Genomic DNA, 24,446 nt, shown 5'->3' on the forward strand with positions numbered 1-24,446 from the left:
GCTCAACGACCTTACCGAGCGCCATCATCAACGTCAACAAAACCAAATCGTTGGATGTAAACACGGTGACTCCTTCCAGTTTCACAGTAGCCGGGCAACCAGTGGAGAATGTTGAAAGCTTCCAATATCTTGGTAGCCAAATAGCGTCAGACGGCGGTACCAAGATCGACATAGGCGCACGGATCAAGAAAGCAAGGGCTGCCTTTGCGAGTTTAAGAAATATCTGGAAAAACAGGCAGATAAGTGAACGCACCAAAATACGAATTTTCAACTCTAATGTGAAATCTGTGCTGTTATACGCTAGAGAAACATGGTGTGTATCAGTGGAGACCACTCAACGGTTGCAGCTGTTCCTCAACAGATGCCCTAACTGGATCTCAAATAACGAGCTCCATCGTCGTTTTCACCAGAGGCAACAGAGGCAACAGGCAACGATAGCAACAGAAATTCGGGATCGGAAGTAGGGCTGGGTCGGCCACACTCTACGTAGGGGCGGAAAAAGCATTAGACTGGAACCCAGCGGGACATCGCAGCAGAGGCAGACCCAGAGGCTCTTGGCAGCGAAGCCACAATAAAGAAATAAAAGAAGTCGACCGAAATCTAACCTGGCAACAGGTTAAAGCGATAGCTGGGCAACGATAAGGATGGAGATCTTTCAAGCCGGCCCTTTGCTCCACCGGAGGTGTACAGGATTCATAGGTAAGTAAGGTGTCAAGTAATGATACTAAACTGTCAAACGGCTTATACTAACCACCGCTAATCTTGCTCTTAATCTCGTGTTACACGAATGAAAAAAATATGGTAACTTGGCTTAGAAACCTCGCAGGTATTAATTGCTGTGAATACTAATGAATGAAAACTAAGTTATTATTATTTTTATTTTACAGCTACGCAGTCTTTAATTGTAGAAACGAGTGTATTCGTTGCCCAACGTTTCGACACGGGGATTGTGTCTTCCTCAGGGGGTACTGTAATTTAGTTTATATATTGTTTTATGTTTTTAATAATGTGTAACAATTTTGCGTATGTGGTAGTTAAACTATCTACATCTGTACGTTTGTTGACTGTGTGATCGGTGTTGGAAACCGAAATGTGTGAAAACACACATAGTATATAAACTAAATTACATTACCCCCTGAGGAAGACACAATCCCCGTGTCGAAACGATGGGCAACGAATAAACTCGTTTCTACAATTAAAGACTGCGTAGCCGTAAAATAAATATAAAAGTTACAGTCGATTCCGCATCAATATGTTATTATTATTAATATTCCGCGAAATGGTACATTCCGCCAGTAGTCATTCGGCGAAAAAAGTACAATCCGCCAAATGTCGTACCGCGAAAAGTTACAAACCGCCAATTGTTCAACCACGAAATAGTTTTCGGTAAAATGTCTGAAAAATGACTGAACGGATCCTACGAAACGTGACCGGCATAGGTCTCACCCATTGGCGTGGTTCCAACGGCACGGAGCAAGAAGCTGGCTGATGCCTCCCGCCAATATCGACGGAATCATCGCCACCCGTTTCAGAAGAAGCGACAGCTCAGACTAGATGAGAAGGTCTTTTATTGAGCTTACCGCAACGCGCTTCCGGAACCACAAGATCCGCTTCTCCAACGACTCCGTTTCCGACCGAGGTGTCAGGTTTTGGGTCTCCGGTCCAAACTTGACCAGTTTGGACAGCCTGTCCCGACAATGTAGCATCTTTTCGGCTGTCGCTGCTGCCGTCCTCGTCGCAGCTACACATCCCGCAAGTATCCTCACTGATTTCACCACGTTCTGGCTGAAATTTTGTCCATATCATCAGGGCAATATAATACATACTAATTTGAGTAACTCTAATACTCATGCTCAAACTTCATGTATGATGGCACTACATCCTCAATGACATGGGGCATAATTTACATAACCCTTCTGATTTTTTCAAATATTGTAGGTTCTCTGTAACAATCTTGTTAGTACCCATAATGAATACAACCTGATGTAACGTGCGCCGCTCAGATTAAATATGGGAAAGTTTTTTTTGGTATGTACGCTCACTTTCAGTAGAAGTATTATTATGACGTGCAAAATACAGTTGACTGGACTTACGGCTTTTGAGTTGGAATAAGTGTAAGCAATTTTAACACTGACAATTGAACCGTAACTGTTTAGCTTCAGGTGTTCAATATGAAGTGAGATATGCATAGCTTGTCGTAATGAATTCCGATTTCCGACCAATATTATTATGTCAAAAACATGTTTGAAGTACATTTTCTTCGAAATGGAATTCTGTTCACAGTCCGTTTTATAATTCATTATTTCAATACTTTCTGGTTGATTTATCCAATATCAGACAATCCAACTCGGGCTAATGCCTTCTCTACCCAGGCGGCCAACTGTGAGAAACCTTGTTCGAACACTCATTAAGGTAGACCATTGGCATTCTGATCAGTTTTGAATTATTCCAAGCAGACGACCAAAACCAATCCACTCGACCCCTTAGGAAACGACTATCAGTGCTATGTGACCTATTCTAGGATCATAAACATTGTCTGCACAACACTTGTCTTCAGTTGAAAATTGCTGATGCATCCGTGTGTCACAAACCATTGAGTCGCTAGCTAGAGGTTGCTGGCGATGATGATGCGGCATTCGTAGACTCACATGTTTCAGTTCGCCTATTGGGAAAACGGCGAGTGAGTATTATTTTATTATATAATGACAGTCGGATGCTCGATATTTGCACCAGAATTTGTACACAAGCATTAATGTTTGTGTTTGCGCCATCCCGATGTGCGACGTCGAATATGACTTTTGAAAGTCCAGCACGTCGGTTGTTATGCCGATCGTACGGAAGTACGGCAGAAGCATGCCTGCGTCAGCAAACAGCAAAGCTTCCCATTTGATAAAACATTTGACCGACGTCAAGCAGCCTTAGGTGAAATAGATGTTGTGATTTTCAATTAATGATTATATTAAATTTCATTTGCTAGTGCGCTTTGAAACGATCGGCACTATGAGGAGGAAGTGGAAAGTATTAAGTGGTGAAATGCTAATCTAAATAGCATTCCAATTGCTGCTTTCCCTCACTGTATGCTCCTCGGGATCTTTGTTCAGCCAAGTGGGTTATGGCGTGGGATTATCAAATAGGACAAAGTGGGCTAACTGATTTTTCGGAACAAGTTTCATTCTTTCTGTTTTAAATAAAAACTATTGACCGGAACCCTTGATTGGAATCAATTCATTGATTCTATAATTTGTTTTGTAGCCGAAAATTTAAGCACTGAACTCTGGCCTCTGGAAGTGCTGAAGAGGAGCTCAAATTCCAAATGGAAAATAAGACCACAATCAACAAATCACGATTAATACTGATTTTAAATTTATGTGTCATGAAATATGGTGTGGTTTCTGATGAGAAAGAAAACTGATGAGCATTCTCGTTTACGCAAGCAAAATCAAATGAGAAAATTATTCGAACAAATCGAATTTGTTCGAAATATTAGTCGTCCGAAAACAAACCCTTCCTCTGTGGGTTCGAATTTGAACATTTACCTACTGGACGTACCAAATGACAGAATGATGAGGCTTTATTTACATGAACTTTGATACTAGACGAGCCAGCCTTGGGCTGAAAGTCTCATTAATAAAGACAAATAAAACTTTGATGTCTAGTTACAACTTGCACCAATTTCAGAACAAACTCGAGATTTTCTCCTAAGGTACATGAAATCCACAGGTGTTCATCCTAGGTCCCATTTGCCCATTTGTCACCCTCGATGGCGATAGCTCAGGATTAATTCCGAATTTCGAACACAATGCTGCAATATTACTAAATCAACAGTTTAACAAATTGTCACATTTTCTCGCTTTCTAAACGCCATTTGCCATCATAAATCAAACAGTGTACTGTTTGGAATTTCAGAACAGCAAACTTCGTTACCCGTCACCAGACTCACGGATGAGCGCATTCCAGAGTACCAAAACTGCTCACGGAATTCGGGGGTCGGAGGCTTGCGTGTTCACGTGAGGAGGAGAGCGTGAAGTGGTTCGCTTTGTCGCACATCCAGCGGGCAGAACTCTTTGAGTTCTGCTAATGACAAGGCTGTCATCTAAAGTGTGTCCATAAATTCTGTTTAATGAGCTCGGAAAACATCACTCAATTTCTCTGTGAGTGACAAGCTTCTGAACGGAGTGAAATATAGCAAATCAATCGTCAACAGTTTGTGAATTGCGTGACATGGATTATTTGTTGACCGGCTGGTGTAGGAACTGAGAAAGAGAAATGAAGGAATCATTTGTCTTGCATAATAAATACCCACTGCGGGCCATAAATTTTGCCCGATTATGTTACTGATGTTTGGATAATGTAAATGCTAATTAAATTTCGTAAAGATGATATCTCGATTGCATCAGAAGCAAATGGGACTTATTTCTGAACATTTATCTTGAAGGTTCACAAAAAATAGGGTAACTCATTATCATTACCGTTGCGTTTTAAAGTTATGATCAATTTTTTTGTAAGCTGATAGATCAAGAAATGCACTTACTCTGTTAAGTGAATTGACATTAGTTATTTTCAGCAATGAGTTACTTTCCCATTATTTCGTATAGTGATAAGCTACTTTTTGGTAAGATATGAATAAACCATTTCTTTACTTTCAAGAATGGCTAAATTTGTTTTTATTTCTATATTTCAATGTCCACTGAACACCAAATCTGCCAAACAGCGAAAATTACTTACTTATGGATCCTGTACACCTTTGGTGGTGCAAAGGGCCGACGGTTAGCTTTAACGGTTAGATTTCGGTCGACTTCTTTTATTTCTTTATTGAGGCTTTGCCGCCATGAGCCTCTGGGTCTGCCTCTGCTGCGATGTCCCGCTGGGTTCCAGTCTAATGCTTGTTTACAGATTTCGTTTCCGCCCCTACGTAGAGTGTGGCCGACCCAGCCCCACTTTTGATCCCGAATTTCTGTTGCTATCGGCCTCTGGTGACAACGACGATGGAGCTCGTTGTTTGATATCCAGTTGTGAGGCCACCTGGCCCGAATTATATACCGCAGGCATCTGTTAATGAACACCTGCAGCCGTTGAATATTCTCCACTGATACACACCATGTTTCGCTAGCGTATAACAGCACTGATTTCACGTTAGAGTTGAAAGTTGGATGCGTTTACTTATCTGCCTGTTTTTCCAGATATTTCTTAAACTCGCAAAGACAGCCCTTGCTTTCTTGATCCGTGCGCCTATGCCGATCCTGGTACCGCCGTCTGACGCTATTTGGCTACCAAGATATTGGAAGCTTTCAACATTCTCAACTGGTTGCCCGGTTACTGTGAAACTGGAAGGAGTCACCGTATTTACATCCAATGATTTGGTTTTGTTGACGTTGATGACTAAACCTGCCGAAGAGGTGCGCTCGGCAAGGTCGTTGAGCTTACTCATCAGCCAATTCGAAGTCGTTTAGGTGCTCCATGGTTATAGGCTGCCATAACAGGCCGCGGTTTGGTTCACGGTCAATCGCATCTACCAGAATCTCGTCGATTACGATGAGGAATAGTAACGGTGATAGAATACATCCTTGCCTCATACCAGATACGACCCGGGTAGGGTCGTAAAGGACTCCATTGTGCAGCAATCTACACGAGAAGGCCGCGTACTGTGCTTCGATGAGGCCGATGATCTTCTCAGGAACCCCCTTTCGTCTCAGGGCGCCCCACATATTCTCGTGATTGAGACGGTCGAAAGCTTTTTCGTTGTCAATGAATACCAAGTAAAGGGACTCTTGGAATTCGTTGACCTGCTCCAGAATGATGCGGAGCGTGACAATATGGTCCACTCAGGATCCTCCGGCACGGAATCCAGCCTGCTGCCGCCGGAGAGTCGCATCGATCTTCTCCTGAATCCGGGCTAGGATAATTTTGCATAGAACTTTGAGAACGGTACACAGCAACATATTGCCTCGCCAGTTATCACATACAGTCAGGTCACCCTTTTTGGGCACCTTCACTAAGATACCTTGCATCCAGTCGACCGGGAAAGTTGCGGTGTCCCAGATATTATGAAATAAACGATGCAGTAGTTGAGCGGCTTTATTCGATTTCATGCTTTGGATGGCTGTTTGAATCTCTAGCAGTGATGGAGCTTCGGTATTGACGCGTGTTATACGTCGGATCATAGGCAGATCATGCAGAGGTGGTGATGGCCTGGCTGGCACTTGAAAAAGTTGTTCGAAGTGCTCGAACCAGCGTTTCAGCTGGTCAGTTGGGTCGGTCAATAACTGATCATTCGCGTCTTTCACAGGCATCGTTGCATTCATATTCGCCCCGCTTAAGCGTCGTGAGATATCGTAGAAGAGGCGAATGTCCCCGGTTGCTGCGGCTCTCTCTCTCCTTCGTCGGCCGAAACGACAAACATCGAAAGGTAACACTTTATTAGTACGACTGGCCAGTGGCCATATTTATGGCAAACTCACCAAATGGCATGCATTCGATAGGTTTTTTTCATTAAACAGTAATAATTAACTCAAACTTTAAATCTTTTGGAATATTTAATTACTTAAAAAATAGAACGTGTTTTAAATTATTTATCATTTCATTCATATAGCAATCGGCTGGATAAACAAGGTATCAGATCAAATTGCGAGGTAAAATACAATTATGCCTATTTGAAAATTGTTCCTAATTAAGTACTCACTCCCCAAAAAAATATTCAGTATTTGGAAAACGCGATTAAACAGAGAATGTCAATGACCATGTCTTTCGAAATGATAAACATAAACTATTGGGTTTGTGCGGACTTTAAACAATTTATAAAACTATCTTGATGAGATTTTTGTTGATAATTATTATTGTAGCATGTAAAACCCCGTCAAGTTTGAGTAGAATAAACTAATATTCAAAGCTTTTTTAATTTTCCGAAAACTGATTGACCGGTTTAAAAAGTGCTTTTATGTAATATATAATTTCTATATAATACTGCTATATCATTTCTACTTCATAAAACACTCCATATTGCTTGGTAATTTGATACAATTGTATTACAACTGGTGCAGTTTCCAAATCACATTCATAATGGTTCGCTGACTTACCACACCACGAGTTTGTGAGTGTGAACCAAAGCACCGTCGTACAAGCTTCTGACATCATGTTAATTGACAGCAAAATCGTGTAATTTGCATATTTAGTGCGCCCCTGGGTGACGTTGGAAACATTGACAGGGTTACGGGATGAAACTGCGTTTCAATCGCCCTGGGGATACAAGGATATTAGCATTGCCACTCGCCGGTGTCGTGTCTAATTTTGCTGGGAAAATGGTACTATATACGGAATATGTAATGGCCAATGGGATTGAACGTGATATTCCAGATAACAATGTCAGTTTTAAATATTAGGTAATTGAAGGTCACTTTTATGTTATAAGTTCTGGTGTTCGTTATGCAAATATATGCAATGAAATTTGAAATTTGGCAATACATTCTTGACCTTAAAATAAAGAGTATCAAAGCGAAATGGAGATTCAACAACGCAGTATGTATGTATCTACTTCTAAAGGCCATGATGTCAAAATTGTGAGGCACAGAATAAAAGCACCATCTCGTGTCTGAATAATACATAAAAGAATAAGCAATTTCCTGACTGACAAGGTAGAATGGTTTACAATTATTCTTCAGAATCAGCATCCCAACAAGACTGATCATCAATAGCTTGAAAATTTGGAATCCCTCGAGAACAGCCTCACGTATGTATTGCATTCAGATTCATAACATTTTCGTCATTTCCAACCTACATCACCTTCAATGTCTCAAAGGTCATCATTACATACACAAAACAACATTGTATGATACCGGAATCCGGGGTAACATTGATCATTTTTTTAATGATTTGTAAATATTTCATCCGTAAGTGAATTCATGGCTTTTTTCATATCTTTGAAACGAGTACTGCTACATGTAGAAAGTTTTGTGATGTTGTTCAAATAATCAATTGATAATTTAAAACTTGTTTTAAAATTTTCTCTTGTATAGTTTTTTTTTTATTTTCAAATTTGAGGTAACTGATTATCAAATGTTTCAATCAATTATCAACTTTAAAATTATATTGAAAAACCCTGATTAATCCATGTAGCAGTGTTGGTGCCTTAAGTGTTTTAAATAAAGACGGGTATTTTTAGCCTGTTCTGGACAAAATTAGTATTCTGGCCATAACTTCTAATCCCATAATCCGATGTGGAGAATAAACTGATCAATTTCACTCCTGTGATCAAAGTTTCCCCGGATTACGGTACTAACATGTTGAAAAATTTGTAACAGTTGATTCAGTGGCGGAAAATATTCTTCCCGAACAATCACACATCACCCAAGAATGCAGGATACCAATCGATTGTTAACAAAGCTCTCATCAAACTGCTCTCAGGGTATAGGGTTTTTCATGAGTTTATTACAAACACAATCAATTCTGCGAACAAACTCGTATTAGAGTTCGCAGTTCGCCAACGTACTTCGATAAATATAATTTTAATCAATTTTTTTAATACAAGGTTTTTAAAAAAATAGTATAAGAAAGTATGGGAAATTTTGAGGTACGTTGAATAACAAATATAGTTCCGGAAGGTACGTACTTGGTACATTACAGTATTTGTTTATTTGTTTATTTGTTTATTTGGAGCAGGGAAAAGCCCATTTGAGTAGAACCATGGAATCTTTCTCAAATGGGCGCAAAACCTCCTCATCTTTTCATATCAACAGAAATACAATAATTCCAAATGATACATTGTTTGACTTAAATTACTTAATATTATATAGTATATCCCAAGCAACACATGCAACATCGTAAATTCGTTTCGAACTATCTCAAAGTTGCATATAAATCACAAAGAAGGTACTTGAATTACTTCTAGATTCAGATACGTTTTTACTGTGTTTCATAATTTACTCCAAGTCTCAGTAATGGAATTCAATAGTTTCGCAGAACAACGACGCTGTCCACTTCAAGCGTGTATAAAGTGGGACGAGCGAGATTGTTACAAAACATTTGCAGTTAAGGTATATTCAACGTCACATTACAAAATACACTCGAGAAACAAATTTGAATCTTGTTTAAATTGTTACACATAAGTTCAGTCATACATCCTGTTGTTTTGACTAATGTGAAACTTACTGTTTACATATGTGTATTTAGTGTCAACTGAATAACAATTTAGATATGTCACACTAAAGTGGACAAACCATTACGTGTTTTAAAACATTTGCGCAACATCTTCTTCTTTGGAATTTCAGTTAGATTTTACATGCCATGCTGTTGAACATGTTACAATGAAGTAATAATTATCTCTTTGTTGATGTTATCATATAATTACTTCGGAAAATACGCTTTGGTAACAGTTCGTAAAGATTAAGTTTGCTGATGCCTAAACAACAGAAATATTATTCAAAAGGTTGCAAGCTGTTGAATAGCTCGCATTGTGAAAACTTTCCAAATCTAAAAAAATGGAGGAAACTGATCGCGATTTGTGGCGAAAAATAAAAAGAAATGGTTATTTTGCAAATCAGAAGAAAAAAATGTTGAAAACTGATATCGAGAAACATAAAGAAGTGAATAATAACTCCAGCTATATACCGGAAATTGTAGAAAGTCCTAATTGTAGTCATGTATCGGAACATGTAGAAGAGTTAGTATTCCATAAAAATAACGAGCAGATTAATAGTGAAAGTGAAGATGAATTAGATGACACCACAGACCAGCACGGATTGTGCAATGAGCTCAAGGATTGGGCTATTACGCACCAAATAAAACAAGTCGCAATCAACTCGCTTTTAATTATATTGAAAAGTTTTATTCCCAACAATGTTCTGCCGAAAGATGCCAGAACGTTGGTGCAAACTCCTCGAACGACAATAATTTGCTCCGATGAAAATCTCGGAGGTAGCTATTGGCATTATGGAGTAAAAAGATCAATTACGGAAGCTATTTCGACCATTTCCAACCCACCGTTTAAAATTTCCCTCAATGTGAATATTGATGGGCTTCCGGCTTTCAAAAGTTCATCTCAATCTATGTGGCCAATTTTAATAAACATAGATGAACTAAAAGAACGGCTGTCGCCGTTGGTAGTAGGAATTTTTTGTGGAATATGTAAGAATATGTATTTTAAAATATCGAGGGCTAAGTATAATTGATTATTTATTTACTCACAGACAAACCGAAGGATGTCAATGCATTTTTGCAACCTTTCGTATCTGAACTAAATGATGTGCTCCTAAATGGATTGATAATTGGCAATACACATATAGCTGTTCAGTTGCGTTGTTTCATTTGCGATACTCCAGCTCGGTCAATGTTAAGAGGTACATAAAAACTACGAAAAATTTTATGTTTCATAATGAAAAACTATTCTTTATTCCAGGAGTGATTGGTCATAACGGTTACAACTCGTGCTTAAAATGTGTGACTGAAGGCGAATATTCGACTACAGCAAAAACAATGATTTTTCCACAGACCAATGCACCCCTCAGAACTGACGAAGGATTTCGTTCTCGTCAATATGAAGGTCATTACAAGCATGATAGTATACTGGAGAACATCGACGGCTTAGACATGGTTCAAGATTTTCCGATTGGAGATGGGTTGCACTTAATAGATTTGGGAATCACTAAGCGATTTCTAAATGGCTGGAAAAATGGCACATTGAACAATCTTGAAGCGAAGTGGTCAGCCAAGCAGATTGAGCAAATATCACAATTTTTGCAGTCATGTAAGCTTCCTCGTGAAATGCGACGCCAACCTAGAGGTCTTGAACACTTATCTCGATGGAAAGGGACCGAGTTTAGGACGTTCTTACTTTATTTAAGTCCAGTAATAGTTAAAAAGTTTTTTGAATCCCAAGAAATTTCAGATCACTTTCTTAATTTTTTCTGTGCAATTCAAATTTGCTCAAGGTACGATCAATCTTCGGAGAATTACGTAGTTGCTAAAGCTCTTATTGATGATTTTTTGAATGGCGTTAAAATATTGTATGGAAAACATCATTTTTGCAGTAATATGCACAATTTAACACACTTGATTGACGATGTTATACGGTTTGGTCCACTGGATTCATTTGACGCATATCCGTTTGAATCCAAACTTTTTACATTAAAACGATTAATAAGAAGTGGGAACCTGCCACTATCGCAGGTATCACGGAGAATCATTGAAATGCAATCTAATTTTGCTAATTTGAAACGTCCTAATCAATCAAAAACCCATATTTTGAAAAAGAAATTTCTATTAAATGATGATGACGATGAGAGCTTGCAAAATATTATCATGAATAGTTCATGTGATATTTACGGGTATATAAAGCTTGATGATTTTTGTCTAGATTCGGAATCTTCACCAAATAAGTGGGTTTTAACAACTAACTTCAAAATTGTTGCTACTAAGTACATTATTCATAACACTGTTGATAACACTTATCATTTGTATGGCAGCTCGTTAAAAAATCTGAATGATTTTTTCCTTAAGCCAATTCGATCAACGGCATTACATATATACAGCTCAAATTTAGAACACGAGTTACCTGAAGTATTCAGCTTAGACAACATTCTCTGCAAAATGGTCAAGGTAGATTGTCAGGATAAAAACATGCCGAAATCTGTGTTTTTGCCACTAATTCACACCTTGAAATAATTTATATTTTATGATAAAACATTAAAACTAGATAAATGTTATTTCAAATTGAACTTTATCGTTGCTTGTTTATAAACATTTGTTTTCACATCATCCATTATAATGTATACACATACTGCTATCAAGTAGGTAATCAGTAGACCTTTTTATGTGACACTGCAATATGCAATATGAAACAAAATTTGTATACATTTAATGTACCGGGCCATCCTGGCTAAACGATGGGCTAAACAATAGGATGTATATGTAAAATCAGTAAATACATTCAGGTATTTCACGATACGTTCAAAAATCAGCTGATTTCACCGAAAACTGACAGTTATTCTATGATAAAAATTATAACAGATACGCGCTTAAACGGTTGTTGAGCAATTGTAAACATCTGCAGGGTCAAATGAAAAGGCCTATTCAATAAGGCTTATCTGACGTTTAATCATTTTTATCTTGCACGCGCACGGAAAGGATAGGATATTTTGTTTTTTTTTCAAAGCGTTTCCGTTAGGGATCGTTCAAAAATTACGTCCCAGGTTTGAGGGGGGTAGTGGGTTCCAGAATTTGTGAGAGTTTGTGACAGGGGGAGAGGGGGGGTTTCGTCTTGTTTAACGTCCAACAACGAAAATTACCTTATTGCATTTAAGAAACAATTTGATTAGTTAAACGATATTTTAATTTGCTGTTAAGGGAATTAATTCCCACTAAATTTCTTGTAAAAGTATTATACAATGGAGACGAACCATTATATATTAAACACTTGTACGTACGTATTCCCTAACATTCATTGTATTTAATAATTTGAAAAAAAAAAAATCGTAAGCTAATTGGCGAACAAACGTTGCATGAAGAAGAAGAAGCATAAAGATGATACTCGAAAAATATTGCACGGGGAAGCAATACGAAGAAAATTTTGAAATTTCCGACCCCGTACTGCTAACGGTTTTTAATTAAATTGCTTCTAGAATTTTTAAAAAGAGTTTCAAAATTTTCTACGTATGCTCCCCGTGCAATTTTTTTCGAATATCATCTTTTCTGCTTTTTTTTCTTCATGCAACATTAGGGCATCTTTAGTAGAGTTATAAATTGTATGGAAGTTAGGAAATTAAATTGAAACTGTAAAAATGCCATCTTCAACAGACGTTATAGTTTTAAAACTTCGAACAGTTTCGTCGGGAAATTTATAACTGGAATACTGCTCAGTTGTATTTTTGCACGAATTTGTAACAAAATTTACTTGAGTTTTATTTCGTTCAAAACAATAGAAGATGACGTCATCAGCTACAAAAAATACTATTTCATCGACATCATAACAGTTTGACATTTGAATTGGCCTCGGAAGATTATTTTTACGTTTTCCAGTATAAAGAATGTGCGACTTATAACTGCTACTGAAGATGCATTTCTTGTTTTATATCTTTGACAATTATAAAATGTAAAACTCGGGAAATAAATATAACTTTAACTGTAACATTACTAAAGATGTCAATAATGTAACCAAAGTATTTTGAAATCGTACGAAAAAAGGCAGTACAGGACGAACGAACACTATAAATACATGAAGTTTACTGAACAGAGATGATAACCCAAACGGGACTGACTTACAATGCTGGATTCGACTAAAGGTGCGCTAAACAACGCATCAACTAGTTTGACAGATAAAACTTCGGAAGAAAGTTCGGTTCGGAAGTCCCGACTTCCGAATTCTAACTTGGTGCTACGCCGACAATATTATGTCTCAGGTTTTCAGCTTATACAATAAAACATATATCAATTCAATATGCAGTGAAAATTTCTTTTAATTTTGTCTTAGTAATACACTTAACACTTAACACACAGATTTGATAACATCTTTTATCAAGATAATCTTATTACTTAATTTTCTTCAAAGAAGAACTCAATATTTATTCTTTTGCGTACAAAAGTTTTTATGTGGTGATAAAACTACTCATTGTCTAGTTCTTTAAGCGACCAATAGTAAAAGTAGATTTACATAAAGACAGAACAATAAACTTAGGTTTCTAGATAATCAACTTATGCATCTGAACTGCTTTCCGATACGCTTTCAATCGGGTTTCCAACAACTGGTCGTTTCTTCCGGGAATGCGATGTTCTACGCTGCCCATGTTGGTCGGTGTGTCGTTTTAATTCCGTATTTTTATGACGAAGAAAATCGCCGAACGCTTTTTCAGTGTCTTCTCTGGTGAATTCAAAGTCGGCAGCACGAACTACATCGCCAATAAACTCAATAAATCTTGGGAATGCTCTTTTAAAGCTTTGGTTTGGCTGAGCAGCAGGTACTCCTTGCTTGGCACGAGTATTGCCCAGCCATGAAAATGGAATCAGAACTGATATTTCAATTATCTTTCGAATTAAGTTTCTGAAAAAGGGATATCCCTCTCGTTTTCCATTCAAACAGAAAGCGACTTCAAAATATCTGTAGAACTTCTCACTAAAAGTTTTTACTTCTAGCTTCGTTTCGATGGCAATTAGTTGCTCAACACTTTTAACGGGAAGAATTGCTTCAAATTCGGAAAAATCTTCAGAGCTTCGCTTTTTTTTTTGATTATCTTCTTTACGCTCCTTTGGCTCCTCACTTTTCATTTTAAAATACTTATCAATGTTGGCCATGAATACTAATATTTTATTCACGTTGGCTTCTAGCCTGTCCAATCTTTGTATGATGTCATCTCTTGAGAAACCAGTCTCTTCTATAATTTGTTCTTCCTCTTCTGGATCTACTGGATGGTTCCCAATGCTGTCATCATAATCAACGTTCTTGCCTGGTTGCTCCATAACTATCGGGAAATTGAGGATGTTTTCTGGAGCTGGCGAAACCTTGTCAACGAACTCACAGTTTTTTGTTACGTTAGCTATTTCTTGCACAACATCATTGGTCAGCTGATAAGTATCATGTTGAAATACATACTGTTTACCATCTCCAGACTGAATCATTAAGGGTCGAAGCATCATCTGTGGAAATTTAAAAAAATCAAATAATTAATCTACAATGAAATTATAAACTAGCCAACGATAAGGATTAAAATTCTTTTGTAAGACTGGTTTACAATGTAAGTCAAGCCAAAATTTTCAAAACGACTTATCTGCTTTTGTAAACAAAGATTCAAACGACGATTTCCTAATCTTAAAACCTTAAAGTCTTAAAACCTGAAAATCCTGAAATCTTAAAATCTTAAAATCTTAAAATCCTAAAATCTTAAAATCTTAAAATCTTAAAATCTTAAAATCTTAAAATCTTAAAATCTTAAAATCTTAAAATCTTAAAATCTTAAAATCTTAAAATCTTAAAATCTTAAAATCTTAAAATCTTAAAATCTTAAAATCTTAAAATCTTAAAATCTTAAAATCTTAAAATCTTAAAATCTTAAAATCTTAAAATTTTAAAATCTTAAAATCTAAAATCTTAAAATCCTAAAATCTTAAAATCCTAAAATCCTAAAATCTTAAAATCTTAAAATCCTAAAATCTTGAAATCCTAAAATCTTAAAATCTTAAAATCTTAAAATCTTAAAATCTTAAAATCTTAAAATCTTGAAATCTTAAAATCTTAAAATCTTAAAATCTTAAAATCTTAAAATCTTAAAATCTTAAAATCTTAAAATCTTAAAATCTTAAAATCTTAAAATCTTAAAATCTTAAAATCTTAAAATCTTAAAATCTTAAAATCTTAAAATCTTAAAATTTTAAAATCTTAATATCAAAAATCTTAAAATCCTAAAATCTTAAAATCCTAAAATCCTAAAATCTTAAAATCCTAAAATCTTGAAATCCTAAAATCTTAAAATCTTAAAATCTTAAAATCTTAAAATCTTAAAATCTTAAAATCTTGAAATCTTAAAATCTTAAAATCTTAAAATCTTAAAATCTTAAAATCTTAAAATCTTAAAATCTTAAAATCTTAAAATCTTAAAATCTTAAAATCTTAACATCTTAAAATCTTAAAATCTTAAAATCTTAAAATCTTAAAATCTTAAAATCTTAAAATCTTAAAATCTTAAAATCTTAAAATCTTAAAATCTTAAAATCTTAAAATCTTAAAATCTTAAAATCTTAAAATCTTAAAATCTTAAAATCTTAAAATTTTAAAATCTTAAAATCTTAAAATCTTAAAATCTTAAAATCTTAAAATCTTAAAATCTTAAAATCTTAAAATCTTAAAATCTTAAAATCTTAAAATCTTAAAATCTTAAAATCTTAAAATCTTAAAATCTTAAAATCTTAAAATCTTAAAATCTTAAAATCTTAAAATCTTAAAATCTTAAAATCTTAAAATCTTAAAATCTTAAAATCTTAAAATCCTTAAATCTTAAAATCTTAAAATCTTAAAATCTTAAAATCTTAAAATCTTAAAATCTTAAAATCTTAAAATCTTAAAATCTTCAAATCTTTAAATCTTTCAATATTAAAATCTTGAAATCTTGAAATCTTGAAATCTTAAAATCTTAAAATTTCAAAATCTTAAAATCTTAACATTTTAAAATATCAAATTTTTAAAATCTTAAAATCTTAAAATTTCAAAATCTTAAAATCTTAACATCTTAAAATATCAAATTTTTAAAATCTTAAAATATAAAAATCTAAAAAAAACAAAATCGGTAAATTTAAAATTTAAAAGTTGTAAAATCTTTTTTTTTAAATCATTATTTCTTATAATCTAAAAATTGTGAAACTCTAGAATTTTAAAATCTAATCCGCACAGTGGTATTGTGGTTTCATTAATTAGGGATGAAATATATGGGGGACTAAATGAAGAATTTTGGTTTAACCACTTTTCCGATGTACAACTTCATGAACACTGTTGGTCAACACCAGAAACGTTGTTGCTACGTTTTGACAGGGCAAGTGAATTGAACAACTCAGTTGAATTCAATTGACTTGCCAAAAGTTGAACATGTTCAACTTTCTTTTCGTTCAAGTGATTTGAAGTAAGGTGTTTACACGTTCAGTTCGCGTTCGATTCAAGCGACTTGCTCAACTCACTTGCCTTGTCTAAACGTAGCATTATAGATAGAGACCCGCAAACAGTGAAGCCGAAAGTACCAAACGAACCGTCAAACGCGGTACCAAACGAGCAAAGTAAACAAACATTACCAATCGGTACTAAATGCAAGATAGGTATTGTAATCAACATAATAGAAATTATGAAAAAGTTTAGAAAGTTTAGTAAATGAAGATGTTTTCCAGAGTTCTCATAGCAAATTTATATATGGTATTTAAACATATTCATTGTTGAATATAAGGAAATGGTGCTAAAGAACACAAAATATGTAGTTGAAGCAAACGAAATAACTGCTCACACTGAGAGTCACTTCAAGCTCTAACAAATTTATATGTTGCCGATCGCACAGATTATTTTTGTCTGCTGGCCGTGAAGCCAGAATTGCTTTTATTCTCTCCGCGTGTCTCTATATAATACCATCGTCTCTGGTCAACACTAGCAACCCTATAACCAGAGACCGGCGGAGTGAAAAACTGTCGAAATGGCAACGTATGAAAATGCATGAAATCGTGAAAACAATACTGGCAGCACTTGAACTTTTTGCTTGCTTCTTATGGATGCAAAAAGTAAACAAGTCGAAATGGAACCGCTTTTGACGGTTCGATTGGAAACAAGATGGCGTCTTCGCCGATCTCTTATTCTAGTATTTCTAGTCAACACTACCTAGATTTGTTACATTGGAGTTCAGTTGTAGATCTTTTTTTGTGAGTAGATTGTACCATGTACTTGAAATACTACTTAAGGCAGAGGGAAATATACGTCTAAAATCAAATATACCTGATTTGTGTTGACTCCTCCAGGTAGATTCAGTTGAGACGTTCCCGTTTTGTTTATCATCGATGCCGGCTGATCCATGATGCAATGCGATAAGGTCCCGGGTTGAAAAATTGTTCTTGCTGGGTTACTCTGTGAATGAGAGATTACGTTAGTAGAGAAATTACCCAACAGAGAGAAATGAAAGAACAAAACTTACCTGATTTGAATTGACCACATTATGTTGAGACGTTGCTGTTGATATGGAAAGAGTTCTGTTAAGCCCCGAGGTTGAAGGCTGATTTATGATGAAGTTGGAGGCATTGGGTTGAAAAATGGAAGTTGGAATATTATGTGCCTGACCGCCGAAGTTCACAGTTCCGTCATGACTGGTGCTGAATGTGGTATTCATCGTAGCGTTTGAAATTCCGCTTCCTGGATCATCCGAGCTACCGAGTAATGTTGATTCGTTAGCTACCTGCAATTTATTACATTGGTTATTCTACAGTAAATATCATACTAAAAGCATGGAAGATTGTAGCAAATAGGAGGCCACATATTCATTTTACTTACTGCATCCAAGTTTATAAAAAACGTTGTTTATTTATTTTATTTAAACAATAAAAAATTCTTCAAAAAATAGATCTGATTTCCACATTTGCTAATTAGGTATTTGTTAATAAAAATACAGGAGTCATCTTTTGCGTAGCCAACACCTTAAATAATGAACGTCAGAAATGAAAAAGCCAAACAATGTAAAACATTCCATGATCAATATGTAACAGGAAATTTACTATCAATTCGTTTCGTCTAATGTTCCCAATTTATTGAAAAATATGCCATAACTTTTGATCCCATTGTCCGATATGGCATATTTTCAATAAGAAACAATGGGATATGATACTGCGTCAAATGTATTTATTGCGAGCAAATTGGTTGAGGATAGAGTTGTGTGGGGCAAGAGTATGCACTTAGTTTTCAATCGAACATGGGACCCTTAGAAAGCAAACTTCTGCATGTCAAATCATTGTCGACTATTCGTATACTTTTCATATACGTTCCCAGCGGAAAAAAAAATATTGAAATTATTGAAACTCGTTTTAGTAGAACCCTTATTGCAAGACACGTGAAAAACGCACTCTTACCCCACCGGTGGGGTAAGAGTACGCAGTTTTCCAAGCATGTGTTTTGAGTATATATTTATACAAATTAACATTAATAACATTAAATTTGTGTTCATTGAGAATACATTATGAAATGTTTAAAGATTACGTAGCTCTGAAAGGGGGAGGGGTCCTAGGAATGTTTTATCCAGTTTTCCGCGAGCGGTAATGGCCGCCAGCTTGCCTGCGGGTCAGTCTCTGATTTGACGTTTCTGGAGGTCAACTGCACCCACCGCTCCGAGCATTTTGACCAATGTTGCATATAAGAAGGTGATGATTCGGTGAATTCAAGCCTTCTTATATACCACATTGATCAAAATGCTCGAATGGTGGGTGCAGTTGACCTCCAGAAATGTCAAATCAGAGACTAACCCGCAGGCAAGCTGGCATTACTGCTCGCGGAAAACTGGATACGAAAAAACATTTTTTTTATGTATACCAAAAAACAACAGAGGTAAACATATACCAGCTTTCGCGTAGCGTAAAAAAGGAACTTGTGTGTGTGTGTGTGTGTGTGTGTGTGTGTGTGTGTGTGTGTGTGTGTGTGTGTGTGTGTGTGTGTGTGTGTGTGTGTGTGTGTGTGTGTGTGTGTGTATGTGTGTGTGTCTGTGCGCACCCACGTACCATTAAGCAAAAGTGTCACATTTTTTGGACACTTATCCTAAACCCATTTGCTCGCAACAAATTGCATTCGACGCAGACTTCTATCCCATTGTTTCTTATTGAAAATTGGCCGGATCGGACTAAGGGCTTGGAAGTTATGGCCAACATACTTTTTTTACGGAATAATCGCGTAAAAAAGTGTCACTCATTTTTCAGGCACTTATTCTCAACCGATTTGCTTGTAACAAATTCGACGCAGAGTCCTGTCTCATTATTTCCTATTGAAAATTGGCCAGATCGGAGTATGGGCTCGAAAGTTATGGCCAAAATACTATTTTTCACAAAAAAAAATCAATTTTCCAGGCACTTATCTTTAACCGACATGCTCGACGCGGAATCCTACTTTACCTTTGCTTCCGTGTTGAATTTTCACCCACTATGAAGTTCCACCAATTCAAATTTATGTTATTTTCACTCACTCGAGACTATGGTGAAAACAACTCAAATTTGGCTTCTTCCACGGAACAGCACGCGTTGAGTCGATGCAGCTCTCTTTGTTTTTAATAACATTCAAAAGAGAGAGTGAGAAAACAACCTACTATTGAGTTAAAATTTTGAGCTTCGTACTCAAAGTTGAGTTCTTTAAACTTTTTTTTTAGGTTCTTTATTTTTTCTGTATTAGTAAAGTCTAGTCCCTTGACAATAATTCTCGCTTAACTTTTCAAAAGGTCCTAAGTAACATTTTTTTCATGAATTAATTTGAGTACTGCAATCAAAAGCTTTCATATTGGTCTGTTGATTGCGCTATTCAAATTAATTCATGAAAAAATGTTACTTAGGACCTTTTGAAAAGTTAAGCGAGAATTGGTCTGAATATCTGTCAAACTGATGCAGTGCTGCTAGTTTATCTTTTTTATAACTTTAAAAAATCGAAAACGTTACGTAACTCTTACCCCACGCGCACTCTTGCCCCACTCTACTCTAAGTGCCTGAAAATTTGACGAGACTTTTTCAGCGTAAAACAATTATATTATCGATTCAGTAGAAAACCGAGTTAGCCGCCAGCGAAGTTGAATTTTTCTCACAATTCATACGTTAAATATAATTTCGGAAGTGGTGCGCTGTATAGCGCATTACCAAATGAAAACAGCGCACCACTTCCGAAATTAGATTTAACGTATGAATTGTGAGAAAAATCCAACCTCGCTGAAAAAAAAACACACACACACACACACTTCGATGCTCTGTTGGCTAACTCTGTGTCCCGAAGCGTCACTAACTTGGACGTACTTTTACCATGCACTATGTAAAACAGTAAAATATTCTGGGTGGTAATTGAGATTCTTGATACGATGGTGTGCTACGAACAACGTTTAACAATAGTACGTTTGTTTATGAAATGTCATATATTTTTTATTTTCTGAGGAAATTAAATGTGTAAACTTTGCGTCACGAACCATAGCGTTGCATAGCGTCGCACTAAGGAGTATTTCAGCCCAAATCCTGGCCAAAAATCAAAAACAATATTTTTAGATATCTCCATATTATTTTTCGTTTTTGTAATACTAACTTGCCCTGGGATTTTTGGATCAATATTGATTACTTGTGAGCAATGCTGGCTGCCAAAACTTTACCATAATTTACATGCTAGTTTTATCGCAACTGTCCATGAAAAAATGTTCATGTTTTATCGTGTTTTCTGGGTTTTTATCGATTTTTAAGATGAAAATCAATATAGGTGCCAATAATGGGGGTATGTAAAATCCTTTCCAAGCATGATTCGATCTGAAATTGTTTTTAGGTGATCCAAAATGATGATATTAATTGCTAGCTTTTTTTAACCTTTTTTACAATAATATGTTTTACATATTTAAACTTTTGATTAGGTTCCAAACCCGATCAAGCAACAAAATTGTCAGCGTTGGAAAGATTGGAGTTTCCTCAATAAGCTCCATGAAAAACATTTCACGCATCCTCACTGTTAATTGAATGCATTTACAGCCGACAAGATGATTAGCATAGTTTGTTACCTTTGATGGAAAAATCCAAACTCAAGTCAACCAATTTGAACCAGTGAACCAATTTGATATAAATATCATATAAACCCGTCGGACACGATAACGAATTTAACTGTTGAAGAAATGAAGAAAATTCATCCAGCCGTTTTCGAGTTATGCGAATACGAACACAGACCATTTCATTTTTATTATATAGATTTATTTCGAGATTAATTTATAGTTCTCGCGAGAGTTCCCGTTTTTACATAAATTATCATTATTGTTTTTGGATCCCTGGCAGTACATAACTGTAAGAATGGTGGCATGTAATTTCGGAGCAGAAACCGGAATAGATGTAAGTTGGCACGAACGAACTATAATATATCCATCAACAGCAGGTTCGGTGCAGTATGGTGAAACGAACGTCACTTGCATCAGGAATTGGATTACCACTTAGCGGAGAATGAAGGCACAAGTTTAACGACATGCTGTTCCAGATCTTGTGGCACCATGGATGATGGTATAGCAACACCAGCTGTACATAAGATTTATCAGCGGCCGCTTCAGAATAATGCGAAGCAAACTGTCATCCGCAGCATATCTAAAATCAAAATGAAATCCATAATTAGCCGATTGCAAATTGAATTTTAGTCAAATAACTTACCTTTCAAATCCATATCATTGTTCCGAATTATAATTCAGTAACAAAAAACTTCCTTCCGCGGACGCTCGCTCTTGAAGCTCTTGACCAACTCCGTCGCTTGGACTTTTCGTCCATCTTCATTGAATTGAATCTCTTTTTGTTTCCTCGGTTTATTTCTATCTCTGCTCACTAGGTCCCTCTCAATATCTGTATTCCGCATATTCATTTGCTTTCCCTCCTTGGGAATGCCTTATGACCTGATGACTCAACAATTCAGATTCCTTAGAGACTGCATCTCCACGCTTCTGAACTCGTAATTAACGGCTAACAGCAAGGATTTGTAATTGGAATCCACCAGTTTCGGATCAATATAGAACTAATGGCCAGTCACAGTATGCATTAAGATCTGAAAATATTATAAATCATAATAAAATCCATAATATTCTATGTAAATGAATAACCAACCTTTTGAACCAAACTTTGCTATCCGGATGATACCGGTACTGACATAGAATCAGACGTATTTGAAATTCTCTTTGCTTTCTCAAAAATCCAGCTTCCTGTGACACCTCACGATTGGCACGTCAAGTGCTTCCTGCAGCGGTCAACTGGGTGGTGGCTATTTTCAGTATTTTCAGCTAGCAGCGACCGCAGCGACAGGATAGGGACGTTTATAGCCTGGTAGATGGGTTGATCTGCCATTGTCAATTGACGGTAGGGTCATTCATAAATTACGTAACACCAAAATTTATAGTTTTCAACAAAAGATATATATTTTAGTTACTAGATAAAGATTGTCGCTGTCGTCGCTGTCCGGAACATCTTTTGCTGGCGAAGATAGGGGATCTAAATGTCAATGAAGGAAAAATACATACGATTTGACAGTTAGGTACCACACATGTTTCGGACAGCAGAACAAAGGGAACCGAAGCGACAATCTTTATCTGGTAACTAAACATTTTTTAATATCGTTTTTCAACCCATTTTTACCAATCATTCCTTTTTTATGAAGGTTTTCTAGATTTTGTATCACTTCAAGCCCTGAATGCAATGGAACAGAACGGGTAACGCTAACGACAATATTTTTCATTTGGCCCATATATTTTCTGTCAAATCCGTTGCCGCCGTGGTTTGGATTCATAGCGTTTGGTGCTCGTTCCTCTCAAAATGATACGTATTATGTGAATGAATCAAATTGTTTTCCAATAAATCGGGACCAATTTCCGATTTGGGCGTAAGTTATTTTGTTGATAAACATTGTTTTATGGATTCCGTAGAATGCAAGCGTTTTTCTTCCCAACTAATTCCCATACCTGATAGAAGAAGGCTTATTCTGTCGGTCAAATACCGCGGTTTTCTCAAGAAATGCTTGCTTTAGCAGGAATTTTTCTTCCAATGTTTGTTTAATAATCTTGTACGCTCAAATTGCCAATTAGTCCTGAAATGTTCAATAAATTGGCTTATTTCGACTCAATAACGATTTTGCTATTGAATTAATATTCACCATTTTGCATAGCAAAATTGTCTATCACTCTATGACTCTATTGTTATTCTATTGTGAACAATAATAAATGTCTTCTTTAATTGTAATGAATACCTTTATAAAGAAAATGTCTACCCAGAAGTCTGGTTAAACATGATTTGTACTAACCTGCAGCTGATGCTTCGAAGAAGCCGGGGTAACCTTCAGCTGATACGTTTTCGATGAAAATTTAGCTTTTTTTGATCCGGGTGTTGCTCTCGTGGCACGGCTGATCTCCGCCGCATCCTCGGAATCTGTCACCACTTCGAGCCTTTTCATGATATTATCGGCATCAGTATACGTTGGTCCACTTCCTATTATTTTACACTTTTGTGATTGCCACGTCTCTTCTGGTTGCGAATGTTCATCATAGGACAGTGTAACCAAATTGGCAGTTGGCCAATAAACTGTATTGTTCTTGGCCCACGTCGATGGAACTACCGTCATAGTAGGCCTGGCCTTTTTATTCTTTTTAGTTTGGACCACGACGAAAGGCATTTTTTCTAGCGAAACGGTTTCTCTGCTTTCACTTAAGTTCACAAATTTGCACTTCACTCCACTGCTGACAAGTGTATTATGATCGGAATAAATTGTTGAACGTCACGAATCGAGAACTCTATGTGGAACATATGTCATTGGAACGTTCCAGTAAGCTTACAATGACGATAAAGTAATTATATGACATAAAGTTTTTTCAAGTGTTTTGGGACCTGAAATTCAACTATTGTGTAACTTTAATTGTAACAATCATTCAATGCTTCTATTTTACACTGCCGACAATAGAACTTTGGACGTGAAAGTAAAAAAAATCCTATTAACGCAAGTTGAGTCAATTCGAGTAAAGTTGAGTCAAACCGATTTGATTCAAGTTTAGTCAAATCGAGTAAAATTGTGTCAAATCGAGTAAAGTTGAGTCAAATCGAGTAAAGTTGAGTCAATTCGATTCATGTCGAGTCAAGTTGAGTCAAGTCGAATCAAGTCGAGTCAAATCGAGTCATTTCGTCAAGTGGAGTTAAATTCGATTGAGCTCGAGACAAATTAAATCAACTCGAAATAAGTCAAATCGAATCAAGTCAAGTAAAGTCGGGTCAAGACGAGTCAA

At 36.1% G+C, this 24,446-nt stretch overlaps 1 protein-coding gene across 1 annotated transcript; it reads right to left on the reverse strand.

Moving 5' to 3' along the window:
• Window positions 1–23,161: 23,161 nt before the first annotated feature.
• Window positions 23,162–23,910, reverse strand: LOC134226620 (uncharacterized). Its single transcript, XM_062707508.1, has 2 exons — window positions 23,474–23,910; window positions 23,162–23,260 (listed from the first exon to the last, which is right to left on the reverse strand). Exons 1-2 carry the CDS (start codon window positions 23,840–23,842, stop codon window positions 23,255–23,257), a joined length of 375 nt encoding a protein of 124 aa, XP_062563492.1. The 5' UTR covers window positions 23,843–23,910; the 3' UTR covers window positions 23,162–23,254.
• Window positions 23,911–24,446: the final 536 nt, after the last annotated feature.

This window comes from Armigeres subalbatus, chromosome 3, assembly GCF_024139115.2.
Source record: "Armigeres subalbatus isolate Guangzhou_Male chromosome 3, GZ_Asu_2, whole genome shotgun sequence".
NCBI lineage: Eukaryota > Metazoa > Arthropoda > Insecta > Diptera > Culicidae > Armigeres > Armigeres subalbatus.